General features: G+C 33.2%; 1 protein-coding gene across 1 annotated transcript in view; it reads left to right on the top strand.

Annotated features, from left to right (window-relative positions):
• The window catches only part of LOC129226988 (elongation of very long chain fatty acids protein AAEL008004-like), a 45,857-nt gene extending 27,329 nt beyond the window's left edge, over positions 1-18,528 (top strand). Inside the window, exons 3-8 of the mRNA XM_054861620.1 lie at positions 5,556-5,746; positions 10,980-11,063; positions 11,228-11,284; positions 12,546-12,651; positions 16,188-16,324; positions 17,981-18,528. Of these exons, the coding sequence (XP_054717595.1) occupies positions 5,556-5,746; positions 10,980-11,063; positions 11,228-11,284; positions 12,546-12,651; positions 16,188-16,324; positions 17,981-18,226 (821 nt within the window). The 3' untranslated portion in view covers positions 18,227-18,528. The remainder of the gene's footprint in view (positions 1-5,555; positions 5,747-10,979; positions 11,064-11,227; positions 11,285-12,545; positions 12,652-16,187; positions 16,325-17,980) is intronic.
• The last annotated feature ends 1,793 nt before the right edge of the window (positions 18,529-20,321 follow it).

Raw genomic sequence — 20,321 nt, forward strand, 5'->3', positions numbered from 1 at the left:
ATAATAGCGTGTAGGTTATAGCTTTTGGGGAATGTTGTTTAGTTTATAGTACATACTAGGTAGCTTTACTCCCTGCTCGCTTCGCTTGCCAACTCCCGTTCCCCATCTGCGGCAGTTCAATGCCACGGATTGACTTTCCCTGGATGTCTTGTATCCAACGGTACCAGTATTGACCTGGTAGAGATTGCCATTCCGGAGGAGATAGGGTTACAGACGCACAGACAGACTCGCACAGAAATTAATAGTGTGTACACATATAATACGTACACACTATACACACATAAAATGTACACATATTTTCATATTTTTTAGTGCATATAGTCAGGGATCTAGTCATAACTTAATAGTTTTAACCCGTGACCTACTAGCTATAAAGAATCGTAAATCTTTATCTTTACTAATAATAAAGCTGAAAGTCTGTCTGGATGTCTGGATCTCTGTGATGCGCATAGCGCCTAGACCGTTCGGTCGATTTTCATGAAATTTGGCAGAGTTAGTTTGTAACATGGGGGTATGCACCTCGAAGCGATTTTTGTAAAATTCGACTTTGTTCTTTTTATTAAAATTTTAAGAAAACTTTACCGAGCAAATGATCACAACGTGGAAGAGTTTAATTACGAAATTATCATAACGTGGAACATTAACATTGTCGAGCAAATGAACATAGCAAATTGTCGAGAAATTTGTCATCCATTATTTGTAAATATACAGGCGAACCGAATGACCTTTTAATTTTCAACTACGGACAAAGCCGTACGGGTACCACTAGTTCAAAATAAAACGAGAGCAGGAGAAAAAAATAGAGAAGCCCACAAACAAGACACTGACAATTTTAAAAAGAGGTGACTACCGAAACAAAAACTAAACTACTTCTGTCCACCGAATAGAATAGAAAGGAAAATATTTATTTATTGAAAAATGGTGGGGTTGGAGTTGTGTGTGTTCCATATCGGGCGAAAACTCGCTGTCAAAATGCTGGAAAGTGGGCCAACAATTTGTAGTAGATGAAAAAAGATGAGTTAAGGTAGGGGGGAAGAAAATGCTTGACCCGGCTTATTCAAAGAAGGAGGGGGGAGGACAGAGATGGAATGGCCCGCTAACCATGACCCTCAATCAGCTGTGTCCTTTTGGCCTGACAGACATTTATGCACCTGAGCGTATCTGACTCAAGTTAACGAGTTTTCTTCCGAGACGCAACATTTGGCGCATTAGCAGCACCTTTTTGTTCTTCCTTGGCCTCGATTCATCCAGCATTGCGAGGGAATATTAGGACAACGTTGGAGGAAGTGAAACAAACGAAAGGATGTTTAAAGTAGGGGGCGGAGAATCCCCCCCCCTTCATAAACCATTTGAACGGGGGCGGTGTTGCATTTATTTTAAATATCAAGAATCATACCCCACACCTCCAAAAATAAAAAAATAAAAAGAATCGCTTTCTCAAAAAAAAAAAAAAAAAAAATTCTAAAAAAAAAACTTGCATTTATTGGAGTGAAATATCATATGGGAGGACTTTGAAATTCCGATCCGTCGGCTTTTTTGCATGACGGAAGTGACGTAATTGTCTTTTAATTGTTGCCAAAAACAATGAAAAATAATAGTATGTAATTATAAAGTTGTTTTGTCAATAAATTTAGCGAATTAATTTTAAGGCTAAAATTAAGCAAGCATATAAATTAACTCAAGTCATCAATTTAAAGCGCAATCCACATTGCTTAAATTCAGCCTTGAAATTAGTTTGTTAACTCTCCTAAACAAAATTAACTGTATAATCACTAATACTCTTTATTGCTTTTGGAAATAACTAAAAAGCGGCTTTTGAGTATTGGTTAGTTTTCTCGTTACTTATAATCTATTTTCTTTATTAAAATATACAATTTTGTTGTGAATATGCCAAAGTCAGGCGAAGAAAGAACAAGAGCGTGGCGTTAGAGAAAACGCGCGGGTGAAGTGACAGTGCGGAATGAAAAAGTAAAAAGAAAAGAAAAACAAAATGTTTCACTTCTTTCGTGTGACTTTATGACACACATTTTTTGTTGTTATTTTCTACTGTAGTATCATTACTATTATTATTAATAAATTTAAAGACAATTAGTTTTTAGATATTCAACATTTCATCATCATTTTTTTTTCCATTTTCATTTCTCAAAATCGTTAATATCAGATTTAAATTTTCAATTAGGCGAAAAAACAACCCATTTTTCTTCAGATTTTTCTCGCTCTAGAAAAGGGAGTGAGAGGAAGGGGGAAAACTTTTGCACGCGTGAAAAGCATACAGTATCTGAAAGATATTGCTGTGGGCATACAAAATGAAGTAGAGTAGTCTTACCAGTAAGTGAACACTTACATTCTAGTGTTTACAGCATTCAAAATATTTTTAATAATAGGTTTAACTGTTATGAAAAACTGGAAAAACTATTATCGTTCTGGTTTGGATTTTTGAGGGAAATAAGGGGCAGAAATTTAATAAATGAGCACAAGGAGACAAATAAAAATATTTTGTTTCTTTAGTGGACCAGCACATAAGAGAGTTACGTTTGCCTATTCAATCAAGAAAAAAACTTTTGAAAACTTATTTTTTGAACAGGTAACGAACTGTTCATTCACTAATGGGGTTGTTTCCTTCAGTCAAAAGTACTACTTTTAGTCACTGAAATTGATAGAATGAGTTTAAAAAAAAAACCATGGACCCAAAAAATACTTTCATTTTCCCATCAGTTATTTTTTAATAATTTTTTTTTAAATGTCCGATTTTGAAAACAAGGCGTGGTCTTAATGACGTCACAAATGATGCTCTTTGGCGCATCTTTCTATCGCATTTCCACGTTATGATAATCAAGAAGCGAATTAAATATTGCGCTCTACGCTGGCTATCAACCATATCGTTGCCAATACACGCGAGTAAAGATGCGAATTAAATATTTTTCTCCGTGTATGGCAACACTGAACGGCATTTCATCATTTGTGACGTCACACGACAGAAACGTAAACAATGAAAGCACACCGATTTAAGTAATTTTTTAAAAATATTAAACTTGAACAAATAATTTAAAAAATGGTCCAATCCTATATTTTTAAGCATGCTCTTTCAGAAAAAAATACTTTTAAAATTTTGGAAACGACCCCATTGAATTGTTCAACATACCTTATTTTTGTTCTAAAGATGCGGGGAAAATAGCTCAAATTTAAATTATGGAATGGAAAGAAACAACGTAGACATCAGAAGAAATACGTTTAAGTCACAAAAAAAGGGGGAAGGTCAAAAAAAAAAAAAAGGAATTATTACATCACTTACTTTCAGTTCAACAAGCGTATTACGAAGTCTCGTGCTAAAAACAAAATGGCCTAAATTTTACAAAAACTCGTTTACAGAGGAACATTAAAAAAAAACTCTTGTTGAAAATCGTCCTTGTCGAGATAGTAATCCGACGTTATGTAATAAGGTCAGTGCCATTCATTAAACTCGTTTTTTCAACTCACATTAATTTCTTTTCAAAATTTAGTTGTTTTATTTAATGTTTTTATTCTTCCTTTTCTTTTCTTTTAAATTCATTGCAACACATAGTTTTTTTTTTTTTGAAGAAAAATGATAAAAGAAATAATTTTCACAATTGCACCAGCATATCTTCAATGAACGTATTCACATATAACTGGTTTTTAAATGCATCACGAATAATTAAATTGCCAAATTATGAAAACGTTGAACATAGTCCTGAAGTAACTAAACCATCCCTTTAAAGTTAAAAGCGATGTTTTTTTTAGCAAAAATTAATAATGAAACATTTTTTTCCCTTCACGAGTGTTATTTACAATACGAATGAGCATTTTATTTCTTCCATTTTCAGTAAAATGGTTAGTTACTATAGGGTCATGGGACAAAATGTTGAGACATATACTAAAGAACTGATGTTATACAAACTGCCAACAATAAAACACCAAACTGAAAGACTACTCTATTTCTCATATGTTTCTCTTTGCTAATTATTATTATTATTTTAATAATAATAATAGTAATGATAAAAAAATAATGAAAATAATTTATAATAATAAAATAACAATTGTAATTATCATCATCAGCATCATTATTATTATTATTATTATTATTATTATTATTATTTTAATAATGATAATAGTAATAATAAAATAATTTAATAATAATAAAATAACAACTGTAATTATCATCCCCATTATTCTTATTCTTATTATCATTATTCGTGAAATACACCGCCAGCTCAGTCATTTCCAGCCGAGGACTGCAATTTCGTGCTTATTAGCACTCATCAGCCCGGCATAGGAAAGTGACTGGGCTGGAGATGGAAAACCTCACTGCTTCGGTCACTCGTCTGGGCTGCTAATTCTATATTGGCTACCAGTTTGTTTCGCACTCTTGGCTTCCTTAGAGGCAGGGGCGGCATTTCAGCATTTCATTTGGGGGGTCGAGTTTCTTAAATACGAATTACCTCAGTATGGAACAAAACACACATTGACTAACAGCAAGTAATCACGATATGGGGGGGGGGGAGACTGCATAGTTAAAGAGCCCCAGAAAAGATATTTGTTGATGCAAGATATGTTTTTCAAAAATAGTATGTATTTTTAAAGAGTATCTATGAAAGCATACTATGATGCATTGAGCAGCTGAAATGTGTTTCTAGCAGAAGAAAGTGATGAACACTCATCAAATAGACACACTTAAAGTATGAGCGTAACAATGAGCATAAAATACCACGGCATTTTCTTCTGAAAATCATGCAGCCACACGACTACACGAGCCTCTCATAACCATCGTTACGCAGAGCACACAAGAACGAGACATTCAGCCTATATGAGGAAATTACGTCTTTCGTTAAAATTAACCATGATTCTTCATCAGTTTTTTCTGTTCTGAAAAGGCCGGTACAGGCTTGATGAAATTCGAAAAATTTAAAAAACGGAAAATACTTGCTCTTGTCTGGAAATGTGTCAAGTTTCGTCAACCATTACGAAGAACCAGCAAGATTGTTTTTCTTCAACTTTGATTGGCGATTTTCGTAAATTGATTTGCTCACTTTTTATCATTCCTCTCAAAAAATTTGGGGGTGCGACCGCCCCCTCTTGACCCCCCTATTTGCCGCCCCTGCTTAGAGGTTTTCCATCTCCAGCCCAGTCACTTTCCTATGCCGGGCTGATGAGTGCTAATAAGCACGAAACTGCAGTCCTCGGCTGGAAATGACTGAGCTGGCGGTGTATTTCACGTATTTCAGCTATAGCCCTAGCTAATTGGGCGGTAATTTACTGAATATATTATCATTATTATTACTTAATAATAAGGTTACTAATATGATTATCTAATAATAATAGTATTATTATTAAATAATAATAATACTGTTATTATTTAATTATAATTAACATTAAATAATAATATTATTACTATAAATATTATTATTATTTAATTATTATAATATTGTTATTAATTATAATAATAACGTTATTATTAAACATTATAACATTATTATATAATATTATTACTATTATTATCATTATTATCAGTAATCTCTATGAAACTTATTTCCTTTCAGATCCTCGTGCAAAGGATTGGCCCCTAGCGGGAAGTCCGTTCCCAATGCTCACAATCTTAGCGTCCTATTTATATTTTGTGAAAGTGTTCGGTCCAGCCTACATGAAGGACAGGAAGCCTTTCCAAATCAACGGCATTATAGTAGCTTATAACTTATTGATGGTTGTCCTTAGCGCATTTTTCTTTTTCTACGTGAGTACTGCAGTTTTATTAATAAAAATATTATCTCAGAAAAAAATGTGGAGTTGTCAAAAGACTAAGGCAACTTGAATGTATGCATAGATTATTCTGCCATTTTATTAGAGTATTTTTCAAAAAAAAAAAAAAAAATGTAATCAATTTGAAGATTAACTTCAGAATATAAAAAAAGTTTTCTGTCAGGTGTCATTCAATTATGTAACTAATTGAAGTGCTATCTTCAATTGTGGTTGTTCTTGTTGTTTCTTATAACATTCAGGAAACCGAGCCCGAGTAGACAAAACCCGATAGACAAATTGAGACCCCTTTAAAACGCAAGCATCACAAGGATAGCTGACTTAAAACAGACAACACACGCTAGATGGACTATTGATTGGTCAACATCCATGATTCAAACAAAAGGCTCAATATCCTCTGGTCCATAACCCCCCTTCCCCGTGAGGCATTGATTATTTATGGAAATTAAGAGGACTCTGTGACTACGACTGATTTTACGTGCCCCATTAGCCATTAGCGTATACAGAGGGCCTTTGATTAGCCAGTATCGAAGCAATAGATTCTTCGGCCACGAATCCGGTGCTTAATACATTGGGCTACCTCTACCCATATCTGCCGCAGTAATAGCTCTAGATTTGGTGGTTCGCAGAAAATAATAACAATGCTAACAGTTATTATTATAGTAGCAAATAACTGAAAGAAACAGGAAAATTCGACCCAAAATCTCTTATTATATTTCGAGATGTCATGTAGGAGCAGCTTACATAAAGCTAAATAATTATTATCTTGCACAAAGTTTATCATATTATATACTACTAGTGGTACCCGCACGGCTTTGCCCGTAATAGAAAAATTAAAAGGTATTTTGGTTCGCCTGTATATTTACAAATAATGTATGGTGAATTTTCTCGCCAATTGGCTTGTGCCCATGTTACGGTTCCACTTTATGATAATTTCGTATCTCGCCTATTGGCTTGTGCCCATGTTACGGTTCCACGTTATGATAATTTCGTAATTTACTCGTCCATCTTATGATAATTTTGTTCTTAAAATTGAAATAGAAAAAGAACAAAATCGAATTTAAAAAAAAAAATCGCTTCGAGGTTCACACCCCCATGCTACAAACTAATTTTGTGTCAAATTTCATGAAAATTGGCCGAACGGTCTAGGCGCTATCACGTCACAGAGATCCAGACATCCTACAGACATCCTACAGACATCCAGACATCCTCCGGACATCCAAACAGAGAGACTTTCGGCTTTATTATTAGTAAAGAAGGCTGCAAAGTTAAGGTTAAGAAACCCGTTCCTTAGAATTAAGTCTTTTTATGGCCAGTATTGCGAAAAAATAAAAAGGAAAGAAGTTATTTTGAAGAAATGTAATGGTTAAAACTTAAAACAGCCTTTTTCTCTTTCCTTTCCTCAAAGAGTTGATAAGATTATATTGTACAGTCCACAAGAATCAAAAAACGAATGATACTATCATATAATTCATGGAATTCCTTCTCGAGTGAAGAACCTGAAAATTATGACGCGAAATCGAACAATTACGTCAGTAAAGAAGCAATTGCCCATTGACGAACTCTGTGTCCGAGACGAAGCAGAAAATCCTGTTTCTTAAAATTGGAACCACGTCTTAAACTAAATGGCAAAGGAAAGTGTTTCGGTTCCAATTCCCTGAGGAAAAAAGAGGCCACTTTCAGTGATAACGGATATAAAAATTAGGCCTAAGAAAAAGAAAAGAAATATCTAAGATTGCACTTCAATAAGTCAACAGTTCATTGTTCCCATTAGTGCAGCAATTATAAGTTCGTTTCCCGAGAATATTATTTCTTTTCTTTTCTTTTCAAATAAATACTTTTATTACATACCTTTTTCTATAGTTTGATTCAGTAATTATATGGAATGTATTGGTCAATGAACTTCTATGTGAGGTCACCATTTTATTGAGCAATCTTTGTGAAAAAGTGCTGAATTCAGGCAATTTCTGATAAGCAGTGATAATTTCGGTATAACTAAGAAAAATAATTTCGATTGATGAAAGTTCTGGCTTGTGGAAATGGATTCATAGATGTGACTTTTTTGTATATTAAAGAAAAAAAAAGTTCCGTTTAAAAGTAATATTTTGAGAGAAAACTACAATTATACAATTTTCTTAATTGTTAAAGAAATCAATTTTACCTTAAAAAAATTTCTGTAGTTCCAACATACGCGTTGCAGTATATGGAGAGCTCTGCATATTACTTATAGGCATAGGTTTGCATAGTAGTAGCAAGGAAAGGTGTTGACAAAAAAGTAATTTCAATGGAATTCATCTGTTCGCAGTTTAAAATTGATGGAAATTCTTTAGTTTCTAATTTTCCTAATTAAGATATTTATTTTTCATTTTAATAATGCATTATGCTCCTACACAATAAACTGAGATGAACATGTTATGAATCTCTGATTGTCAATAGAGATTTTTTTATTGAGGAACTTAACGGCCCATTAGCGGCAACAGAGTTACGTTCTGACGTGCGTCACAGATTCTTGAGCGAGTCTGCAGACTATTCCTTAGTTGAGGGAGAAAAAATGATTTTTTTTTTTTTTTGAAATATGAATTACAGCTAATGAAAATTTGTATCGTGTTGCCTGAGATGTAGTCCACAACAGATAGCATGCATTTGTATTAGTATCTTCTTTTTAAGCATTTCTTGGTGTCAATATAGATTTCACGAGTATTCTAATGTTGCAGATTATTTTTTGACTTTAGTCAACGTCACAGACTGTTGTAAAAAAAATCTGCAACCGGGATAACAGAAGTAGTTGCGAAATACCTCGTGAAAATATTTAAAAAAAAAACAACAACAAATTTATTTCACTTAGTAAAATTACACTTTTGTCTTAACACAAACCCAACTCAAGCACCAACCGGGCTAACAGAAGTAGTTGCGAAATATCGCGTGAAAAGATATAAAAACAACAAATTTATTTCACTTAGTAAAATTACACTGGTGTCTTGACGTAATCCAAACTCAAGCACCAACCAGACTAACAGAAGTAGTTGAGAAATACCTGCTGAAAATATAAAAAAACAACAAATCTATTTCACTTAGTAAAATTACACTGGTGTCTTGACATAAACCAAACTCAAGCACCAACAAGAACTCGCCAGCATGTTCCCAAATCCTTGCTAGTAATAAATTCTCCATCGTACTTGAACTCTGAAGCACCTATGAAAACAATTCGTAATGCATCGTTTTTCTTTTTCTGCGATTGTTTGTAGGAAATACTTCCGATTCTATTCAACTGTCAATGTGTCGTTAAGGATGATGAACCCTTTGTTGACAAGCATCATTGAAGAATAAAAGACCACGATTCACACTATTTCTGTCACGGAAAGCACTGTCAAATGTCATTATGGTTCGTGAAATATAGGTTAATTGGGCAGTTGATTTCAATAATGTTGAATTTATTCATTCCAGAATTTTCATGCATCAGTTAATATATTGATATACAAATGTTTAGTTTAAAAAAAAGTAAAACCAGCTGATGTGTGCATCACATGACTTCCTTTTACGTCAATTTAATGATAATAGTGCCTTGGAGTAAGCAAGGAAATACTAAATGTTTCACCCCTAGTTTCTTGCGAACCGAAGTAAAAAAAACGTTTTACACAGAATTATTTCCTCATTATTGGCAATTTAAAGTGATTCAGTGGTTAACTCTTTAAATATCACCAACATTGGCCGAATTAGAAACCATACTTAAAAAAAAAAGAAAGAAATCGCCAAATTTTTCGCCAAGTTGGCGACTAAACTTGGCGACCAAAAGCTTGGTGGTATGTCGCCAAGTGTTTGACAAATTATAACACCACTTGAGTTAGCATTGAAAGTAACAATGATTTCCTTCCAAAAAGGTGTAAAAGACGCCCTTAGGAACATTCGAATGCAACCAAAAGGGATGGTGCACAACTAGATTCCACTAGATTTCTACGTGCCCAATTTCACCTTTCTAGAACATACCGTTTTTAAATTATGCGAGATACATACACACATACGCACATACATACGTACATACGGACGTCACGGGAAAACTCGGGGATCGTCAAAATGGATATTTCGGGTGTCTGTACGTTCCTAGGCATATGTCCACGTGTGGTCGGGTTGAAAAAAAAAAAAATCAGCATTCATTCGGGGATGAGAAAAATGTAAATTAAGGCCGATTTTTGAGTGAAAAATTTTTCGCAAATACAATACTTCCTTTTTTGTAAAAGGAAGTAAAAACCTTTACATTTTTGAACGTATGCTTAGAAATCTGTGAACATTTGACTTACATTAACCGTAAACTTCTAAGCTGTTTATCAGTGGTTATAGTATTATTCAGCAACTTGTTCAAATAATAATAATGGTGCTGATACATTAATAGATATATAATTAAATAATCACTTTAAGGGACTGTGAAGAAAATGATTGCTTTTTTTTTTTTGATCATTTCTTTCATATACATCAATTGATATCAATAAAAGCATAATTATAAATTAACGTAATTTATAAAAACAGAAATTGAAAACGTAATTTGAGGAATTAAAACAAAATTCTGCAGGTAAACTTTCAAAAAAAGATAATAAATAAATAAAATAAAATAAAATAAAACATAACAAAGAAAGGTATTAAAGAGGATGGGAGATGGCTTTTAATGATCTTTTCTTTTCCCAAAATAATTGCCACTGGTGAGCAATATAAAAGGGAGTTGTTGATAAATGCTTCAACACTAAATGCTTCAAAACTTGCTTCAACACTAAAAACGTTTACATTAATGACAGAATAAGCAACAGATTCTCAGTTATTTAGGTTTTATATGAAACTGTAATACTTAACAGAATTTAAATGCACCTTGAAAGTAGCATGCATGTTACTGAATATCCCTGAACCGCCAGCATTCTTTAGAATACCTGACCGTTCCTGGATTTCATGTATTTAACGTAGTTTTTGGGAAATAAACAGCTACATTTTCGATCAGAACTGGCTGAAGTAAGTTGACTCAACTTTAGTTTAGAAAAATTGACTTCAATCTGATCAAACTCAATTACAGGCAACGATTAACGCAGTTCAAATCTCCAGATAACATATTCGAATTTGAAAAACACACGAACAAAGGAACTAATCTTTTATATCACATTTTAAGCATTTTTAAACATCATTCCGTAAATGTTTTACCATTGCTCTTATACGCTCCTTTTATTTCTCAGGGTGGCAGCAAAACATATCTATCAGGCAAGTACAACTGGATGTGCGAACCTGTAAATTATTCAACAAACGAAGAAAGTATGCTGGTAAGATTTCATTTATTTACTCCTGTTTCATACTGAGTTTTGTTTGATGTGATTCTGATTTATTTTTTCATTACCATTGCTTTTCTTAGACTCAAACAAAAAATAATGATAATTTACTGAATATGTTTCTGAATATTTGCTATAAATATCTTTCCATTTTCTAGCTAGTTCATCTTGGTTGGTGGTATTTATTGCTCAAAATTGCAGAATTTGCAGACACGGTAAGTAATTAAATTTCGACCGAATTAAGTTCTACATAAATTGAGTTTTGTGATAATAGTGATAATATAGCGCAATAAGTTTGGTTTTCAAAAAAAGAAAAAAAAAGAAAAACAAATAAAAATCAATAAATACGACAATTTTATTACTAGGTTCTTTAATTGTAAATCGGAAAAGTTTTTTATCGTCTTGAGATTTCAATCAAAAATATTTAATTATTTCATTAATTGCATTTCAGATTTTTTATGACTTGATTTGAAAACGTTTCTCCCGGAAACACAAAACATTGACTTTGCGCATGGGCAATGATTTGTTCAACATTTAAGAACAGTTACTTTGCATTATAGTGTTAATAATCAAATTTTGAAGATAACATTAAATTATCCGACTATATTAACTCTTTCAAGGGCGAATCATTAAATTTTTAGAAATCAAATGTTAAAACGCTATAAGTAGGTTTATTTGATCGTCTAGACATAGTTTTTTCAATAAAAAATTGTAATTTTTTTCGCAAGGGTGGTGTTCTTATTTGTTCACACCTCCACCTAGGGCAGGTAAAAAGAGTGTTTATGCATGTAAAAATGAATTTGAATTTTTAATACCAATAATGATTTGAACATGAAATTGAGTCAACATAAAAAGATATTTTTATTGATTCAAAAAATGTGGAAAAAAGAAAAAAAAAAATATAAATTGGTGGTTTCACAGCGGAACCATCGCCCTTGAAAGTGTTAAAGCTTCAAATTTCAATTTTAATTTTGTTAAATTTTGCTCTTAGACGGATAAAAAAAATTGTTTAAAGGTTTACAGATCAGTTTTGCATTTTAGTCACGCAATCAGTTAATACATTTTTCCTATGACTAACTTTTATCATTACATTGAACTAAATAATTCATTTATAAATTTGTTACTTGCAAGATTTTTATCTTTGTAAATGTATTAAATAATTTGAGGAAGGCAAAAATTTCGTTTTCTGGAAAATGTCAGGCAGCTAATTTAAAGCAATTTATCCGTAAATCAGAGATTTCATGCGTAAGAAGTTTTTTCGCGTCAGCAGTCTCTTGATTTCCAGATGAAGAGTGTTAAGGTTTAAGTTGGCAGGTTTGAGTTGAGTTGTCCTGCTTTTACTTAACTTAAAATGTTCTGATTTACTTAAAAGGGTTTTAGAAGACATTTAGCTGCAAAAATGTCATAACATGCACATTTTAAAAGATCTTCACCAAAACGAAACAAGTTATGATGAACGATTCATTTACATTTCAGATATTCTTTGTTCTGAGGAAGAAATTCGATCATATCAGCACACTCCATGTGGTCCATCACACATCAGTTGCATGGGGAGTCTGGATCGGTCTGAAGTTCGGACCAGGTAATAACTAACATTGAATATAGTTATTTTCTTTTTAAATCTTGTTCGGGTTGATTTCTGCATGCAAAGTTCAATTTCTGATTCTTTACACTTTCTAAACATTTTTCATTACTACAGATCAATGTTTTGTTCTTAAAATGTCCTTATTTAAGGCATTAAAAGACATCTCATGATTGAATTATCTCAGTTTTTGAAGAATTAGGTTTTTCACCGCCAAAATAAAATTCAAAAAAAAAAAAAAACTTTTCAGTCCTTTTTTAACTTAAAACATTTTTCATACTTTGTTATAATTTTTAATCACTTCAGATCATTGCTTTAATCTTAAAATATCTCCATTTTAGACATTTAAAGATCCACCCTTACATAATTGATTCATCTTGGTTTTAAGGAAATAGAGTTTTCACCGCCGAAAGAAAATTTAAAACTTATTCCATCAGTCCTATTTCTACTTGCTTGAAACAATAGAGTTTATTTTTTCAAATCATTAAAAATATAACTTCACTCTATATATTGTTTCATTTTAATTTCACCGTAATTATTGCTCATTTTTAATGACAACAATAATGCATACAACTGAAAAAGTAGAGCTTGTGTTTGCGTCTAAAGATTATGCACTCTAAGCGTAACGAAATAGTTGAATTCCTAATCTGACTTCTAAATGCTGAAAGAAAAGTAGGCGTAGATTTTCCCCAGAATACATGAAGTACCTGGTAGCAAAGATGGGCAAATGCCGAAATTAAAAATTTGGGAAGAGCTAGTTCACTTGGTAGGAGAAACTCTTATCTATTTTGGAGCAAGAGACGGTACTAGCAGCCCTGGTAGCATATTAACAACTTTACTTGCTAGAAACCATGTACAAATATTGAGACTGCTGATTGGTTACCACGTAAACACTTGTGTCGGCTGTCCAATCAGGGTTCTCAAAATTGTTACATGGTCCCAAGCTGAGTAAAGGTTGTTTATAAGTGCCCTGATAGGTGCTGCTACATAGCATGATTTAAAAAAAAAAAAAACTTTTTAATGAAAATCTACCGAGCGCTTGAACTTTGCACGTATTTCACTTAAAACTTGAAAAGTTCACTTACCTTCCTCTGTTTATCGCTGCCTCGTATAACTTGGGATAATTTTGGAAATTTCTTTGTACTTTAGTGTTTATTTTTAGTTTTTTGTAAATCAAAACAAGATGATTAGATATTGTAAACTACAAAGAGAGAGAGACAGAGAGAATTATTACTAAAACTACATATGAGGCAGAAGCAAAGGGATGCAAGTGGACATTTTCAAGTTTTGAGTAAAACGCGTTAAAAGGTAACATCCTAGGTAGACTTTCATTGATTTTTTAAAAAAATAAATCATGCTGTATAACAGCAACTACTAGGGCTACTAGTACCATCTCTTGCCCCAAGACAGAGGAGAGGTTCACCTATAATGTGTACTGGTTATTTCCAAATTTTTTATTTTGCCACTTACATCCCTTTGAGTCTCACTGCCTCATATTTCTTTTATACTCTTGCAGTCAAAAATCATCAGAAATGAACTTACAAGTTATTATTGCTCATACTACCACCTTCGAAGAAACCTTGGCTTCGTTTGGAAACCTAATTCTTTATGACAACTTTTATTTGAAATCCAGTCATTCCTGTCATATTGACCCGGAAATATCAGAAGTAGCAGCTGTGGAAGGGAAAAAATAATCTTGAAAAACAAATAACTGCTATTATCCAACGAGAAAGAATTAGTACACTCTTTTTTTTTCAGTTAGTGAGCTTAAAGAGTGGAAATTAGGGCACCATGCATTTCAAAACAAGAATTTATTCTAAGAAACCGAGATAAATAAGTATTTTTGAGATCTGGAATGTCTTAGTGTGGTTTTCACGCCAATGTTAGACCAAAACGCCGTATATTGCAAAAAGAAAACAGTTAATAAGCACTTTGGGAAGGTGCATTTACCCAAGCACGCACATTTGTACTTCTTAAAAATTCAGTTCGTATAGCTTTTTCAGTTGGATGAAATTCTATTTAAAACAAAAGGGTAATTAAAAAACTGGGAAGCTGCTCACACACCACACCGTGAACTTAGTTTTTAACCAGAGTTTAAAATATAAAGTAGCATAAAAATGTACTTTTTATGTCGTCTGATTTTATCTTATTTTTTCAAATACATTATCTGGTACTGTATTGTCGCGAATATCGAACAAATACTCTTAGTATTAAACGAAAACTTTTGTGTAACAAAGTAACAAAAGTACACAACGTATATATGAAGCACAAATTAGCAAATGGATTGCTAATTTGTACTTGATATACGTTGTTTACGACTGTTAAATATTCTTAGTGTTAAACAAGAGCCAATAGTACGATATTAGTTAGAATTCTCGCAATTATTTTTTAAAGTACATTATTTGATTTTGCATTAAAAAGAACACAACAAATATTTTCCGTAGTAGATAGATCCCAGTACAATGGTCAAATATCTTTCAAAGTAAGAGTGCATCCCAGGTTCAAATCTCGAGGTCAAAGTGCAACGCAATTTCATTTTAAAGTTATTTTGCAATATTTGCACATTAGAAATAGTTGTGGCCACAGCCGTTGAACATTTCGAACTTCGAAATTTTTATTTCGAAAGAGAAAAACTTTATACTTCATAACACTAAGTACGAAATGCGTCCTGATCCAATGATACATTTCCTTAAAATAGAATTGAAAAGTTCAATTTTTGAAATCGTGTTTAAACTATAGTTAAGCATTAGGAGTGTAAAAGATACAATACGTTTATGTCTGCTTTATCAAAGTTAAATTGAATTATCCAGTGGAACAATGGCTTAAATACCACCGCTGATTTTTAAGCACCTAAAAGGGTGCCGTATTTCGCTTGATTGGCAAATACTTATGACGTCGCGCCAACCGTTGTTCCATTGCATTACTTCCGTAATTTTCTGAAATTATGCTCAGAATTGCGGCAAAACAAGTCCGACATGGGAACAGGAAGTGCACAATTCGCGCACCTCAAACGATGTTTTTTAATTTCATCTCTTGTATGTTTGAAAAATGTGAATCATAATAAGTATGGTATATTTACTCTGTATCGTGGAGTGAACACTACAACTAGGAACAGCTTCTTCGAAAAAAAAAAAAAAACCTAAACTCAATGTTTTCCGAAATTTTTGGAGAAATTTGAGTTTATCTGAAACTATGAGCTCTAAATCTCGACGTGTTGACTTGTCTATAGTTGTTCTTCCAATCCTGCAATCTTGACGAGTTGAACAATTACATATTTGAAGTTACCTTTATGGAACGGATTTTTTTTCTTCTAATGATCAACGTATCTAGTTTTAAAATTTCTAAGAAACAACTGTGACTAGCAACAGTTACCTAGTTGTAACATATTGTGAACTAAACCTAATTTATTTTTTCTTTGAAACTGTCTCCATTTTGCCAAATGTGTAGTTTCCTAGCTGTAATACTCACTTTACGATATACACATGCATATCTTCCTGTAGTACGACTTGTATACTTATGTAAATTTTTTTCCGCAGGGGGTCATAATGCATTCTTCCCCTTCATCAACTGCTTCATCCACATGATCATGTACAGTTATTACTGCCTCGCCGCCCTTGGACCGCACATGCAGAAATATTTGTGGTGGAAGAAATACCTCACTCAAATGCAAATGGTAAGTTGATTTTGTACATTACATGAACCGGCGGTACGCGTACTCCTTCGGCTTCGTTATGGTTATCTAGCAAAAAGTGCATAAAATTATACTAAAAATGGTAGAATTTGATTGCGACAAAATTTTGAACAATATCGTGCTATCCTACACTGAAACAAAACCATTGTGATACATAAAAGATTGACTTCTGGATTGGTATTTAAAAGGAACACTAAAAGCTACAGTGTCAGTTGTCAGTGTCTGTTACTGGGGGTCGGACTTTTTTCGAAATTGAGCAAAAAAAAAAAATCTTAATTTCAATTTTTGGCATCTTGAATTCAAATTATGTTTATCGCAATCACGAGCGTGTGTATGTATGAATGCGCGTGTGTGTTTGTGTAGGCGCATGTGTGTGGGTGCTTGTGTGTGTGTATGTATGCATGTGTGTGCGTGTTGTGTATGCAGTGCTGTGTGTGTAAGCGTTCGTGTGTGTGTGTATGTAGGCATATGTGTTTGTGTCTGTGTGCAGGCGTGTGTGTGTGTATGTGTGTGTGTAGGAGTGTGTGTTTGTGTGTGCGCAAGCATGAGTGTGTATGTGTGTATAGGCGTGTGTGTGTGTAGGATATGCACACAACCTGGAGACGGTTTTTGCAACAGGAGCAGCATCGTGAGGCCGGCCGAAGCGACGGTGGTGCTGGCAGAGGGTGCTGGCGGGAAAATAAAACGATAGGAATTCAAAACAGTCAAATGAGAACAATAAGCAATCGTGATTGCTCAACAAAAAATTAACTAATTTAGAGGATCCAGAAGCAGCCAAACTTAAGATGAGAAATGTGGTTGCTTGAGAGAAAAATTGTTTTAAAAGTATGAATACATTAAAGGCTCAGAAAATCGAGTTAACCTAAAAGCGATGTCTAAGCATGTCTGTAACTGGCGCCCTAGTATTTTTATTGTAAGACAAGCAGATTCGATTCTTTTTACTTCCTTTTCCAAAAAAGGAAGTATTGTATTCGCGAAAAAAATTTCACTCAAAAATCGGCCTTAAATTCCATTTTTCTCACCCCCAAATAAATGTTGAGTTTTTTTTTCGACCCGATCACACGTGGATATAAGCCTAGGAACGTACAGACACTCGAAATAATTATTTTGACGACCCCCGAGTTAATTACAATGAATTTTCTCGTGACGTCCGTATGTACGTGCGTATGTGTGTATGTATCTCGCATAACTCAAAAATGATATGTCCTAGAAAGTTGAAATTTGGTACGTACACTCCTAGTGGGGTCTAGTTGTGCACCTACCTTTTTGGTTGCATTCGGATGTTCCTGAAGGGGTCTTTTGCCCCTTTTTGGGGGGAAATCATTGTTAATTTCGATGTAAACTCAAGTTGTGTTACAATTTGTCGGACACTTGGCAATATATCTCCAAGCTTTTGGCCGCCAAGTTTTGTCGCCAACTTGGCGACAAACTTGGCGATTTTTTAAAAAATTTGTTTTTAAATTGGCCACTGTTTGTGATATTTAGAGAGTAAACAATTGAATCACATTAAAATCGCCAGTAAGGGTGAAATGACATTAAATTTGAGCAAAAGGAAGTCATGTGATGCACACATCAGCTCGTTTTTTTTTTTTTTTTTTACTTTTTAAGTTGATACTGATCTTGTAATTCTTTCAACAGATCCAGTTCATCATTGCAACCATCCACGCAACCATACCCATCTTCTACGACTGCGGGTTCCAGCCCGTCTTCGCCTACATCATCATCTTCCACGCAATCCTCTTCTTCGGCATGTTCTACAACTTCTACCGCAAGACCTACAACGAAGAGCTGCGCATGAAGAACAAGAGCAAGCAGTTCATCGAAGACCTGAAGAAGAAGCAGTCGCGAAAGGAGTTCGAGAGAGAGATGGCTAAAGTCGACTGAATGAGGATGCAGAAGATTTCAGTTTTGAAAGCGAAAAAAAGCCTGATCGAGACAGGCCTATTATTCTTCAGGTTCATTTTTTGTTAAAGGACTATAAAAGCATGCGTACATGCTTTAAAGACTTGAAAATGAGACAAAGTTGGATGAAATTGAGGCAAACTGGAAGCTGTTCTCTTAAAAAGGCAATATTGATTTATTTGCTATTCAGTTCCATTTTTCCGTTTCTCTGGACTCGTTTTTATGAAAACACAACGCGGGTTTTTATTTGGTGTTACGATATTATTATTTTTCATTTGGTTTAAAATTTAGGAATAACAAGAAACAAACTCTTGTGGCAATTTCTAAATGTTTCAAATTTTTAAATTTATTTTATTTGGTATAAATACCAAATAAAATTATCCCACATTGACGCTTGAATTGAATAATAATAATCATTTGTTTAAAAAAAAATTGCCCATTGTTAGCTGATATTTAAGTTCCTTGAAAAATTGCAATTCAAATTATTGCATTGTATGCTACGCAAACTGCGGGAGTGTGAATAGTCTCTCAAATTAAAAAAAAAAAAGCTTAATGATGAAATTTTAAAGCAATAAAAAGATAAAATGCCAAAGATGTGCGCATTAAAAATAACTTTCTTACTCTTTTTTTAACCAAATAAGTCGAATATGAGCGAGCATCAAAATTTTTTTCATGAACTATAAATAAAAAGATATGTAAATATAAGGTAAAATTCATTTTGTGCCTTATAAGATATATTTTGTAAACTCTGCGACGACTTTTTGTGTGTTTTCTAGTGTTTGATGTGTTTGATGTAAAAACACACATTGTCTTAAATAATCTGCTAAATGTTTCATCAAAATGAAAATAAAAATCTTCAGCAAAACATATGTGAAAGTGTTAAAAATTATTAACACTTATTCCTCCGTATTTAATAAGTTTAAAAACATAAAGTAATTCTGTATGCCACTTAATTTAATATTTATATGAATAATATTTATTGGAGCATAAATTTATTTCTGACAATTTTAATGTTTACTTTAACTAAGATTCTAATTCATTTGATCTCCTAGAGCTTAAAGAAAAATTTAAAAAATGCATTTCTACCTGAAAATACTAATTTCATTTGTATTTGAATTGTATTTTATTGTATTTGTACTGAATTAAATGAAAACTTGTCAACATGTATGACTGTATCATAACTGTGAAGTAATGAATAGGATCATTTTGTAAATAATTCATCGGATGAAAATAAATGTTAAGTGTAATTGTTTCTGAAAATCGTGTATTGTTTTCATTTAGTTTTCTATTTTTGACACAAGCACATTTTTATTGTTCTGTTGTTTTCCAAATGAATCCAATACGATAGAATTCGTCTTACATGGGGTTTCAAAAATGCAGTTTTTCTAGAATTTTAATTGTAAGGAGAACTACCATTCGAAAACTTGAGCACTCTTTGAATAGGGAAGTTGCCACCTATTAAATGTTCATATTTTGACTATTGGATATTGTTCATTGACCCTCAAAACTAAAAAATTCAACATCGCCGAATTTTAAAACACCGTGATTGATTTTTAATGAATGTTTAAAAAATCCACGCGCAAAAGTGCGCTCTCCTGAAACGTCACGAGCGTACGTCACAGGGCACTAATGGACAATATTCCGCCGAAGATCCCTTGTTTTCGCTACGGACATTTTTAGCGCGCTGATATTTTTATTTTTTAGAAATTCAATAATCTTTTTGAACACACTATGGGGGCCGGATTCGTTAAAGCACAATCTAATAATCTTCCTCAAGTAACAACAAGATGGTATTTGAATATTTCCGTGAGGATGAGAGGTTTAATGAACCAGAAACGCGAGGAGGTTTCGTCTTCGAAGCCAACTGCACGTCCTTCGGCTTCTCCCGCGGCGGAAGAGCGCATGACGTCACTTCCTGTGCCATTTGACGTCACAATTGCTTGAACTTTAAAATTAATTTAAAAAAAACTACTTATCGTATCGCAAAATTTTTTTCACCTATGATGTTCATACATGTTACTCTATCATATAAAAATAAAATTGAAAAATCGAAAACTTTCCTATTCTTAAATTCAAA

This window comes from Uloborus diversus, chromosome 1 (genome assembly GCF_026930045.1).
Source record: "Uloborus diversus isolate 005 chromosome 1, Udiv.v.3.1, whole genome shotgun sequence".
Taxonomy (NCBI): Eukaryota; Metazoa; Arthropoda; class Arachnida; order Araneae; family Uloboridae; genus Uloborus; species Uloborus diversus.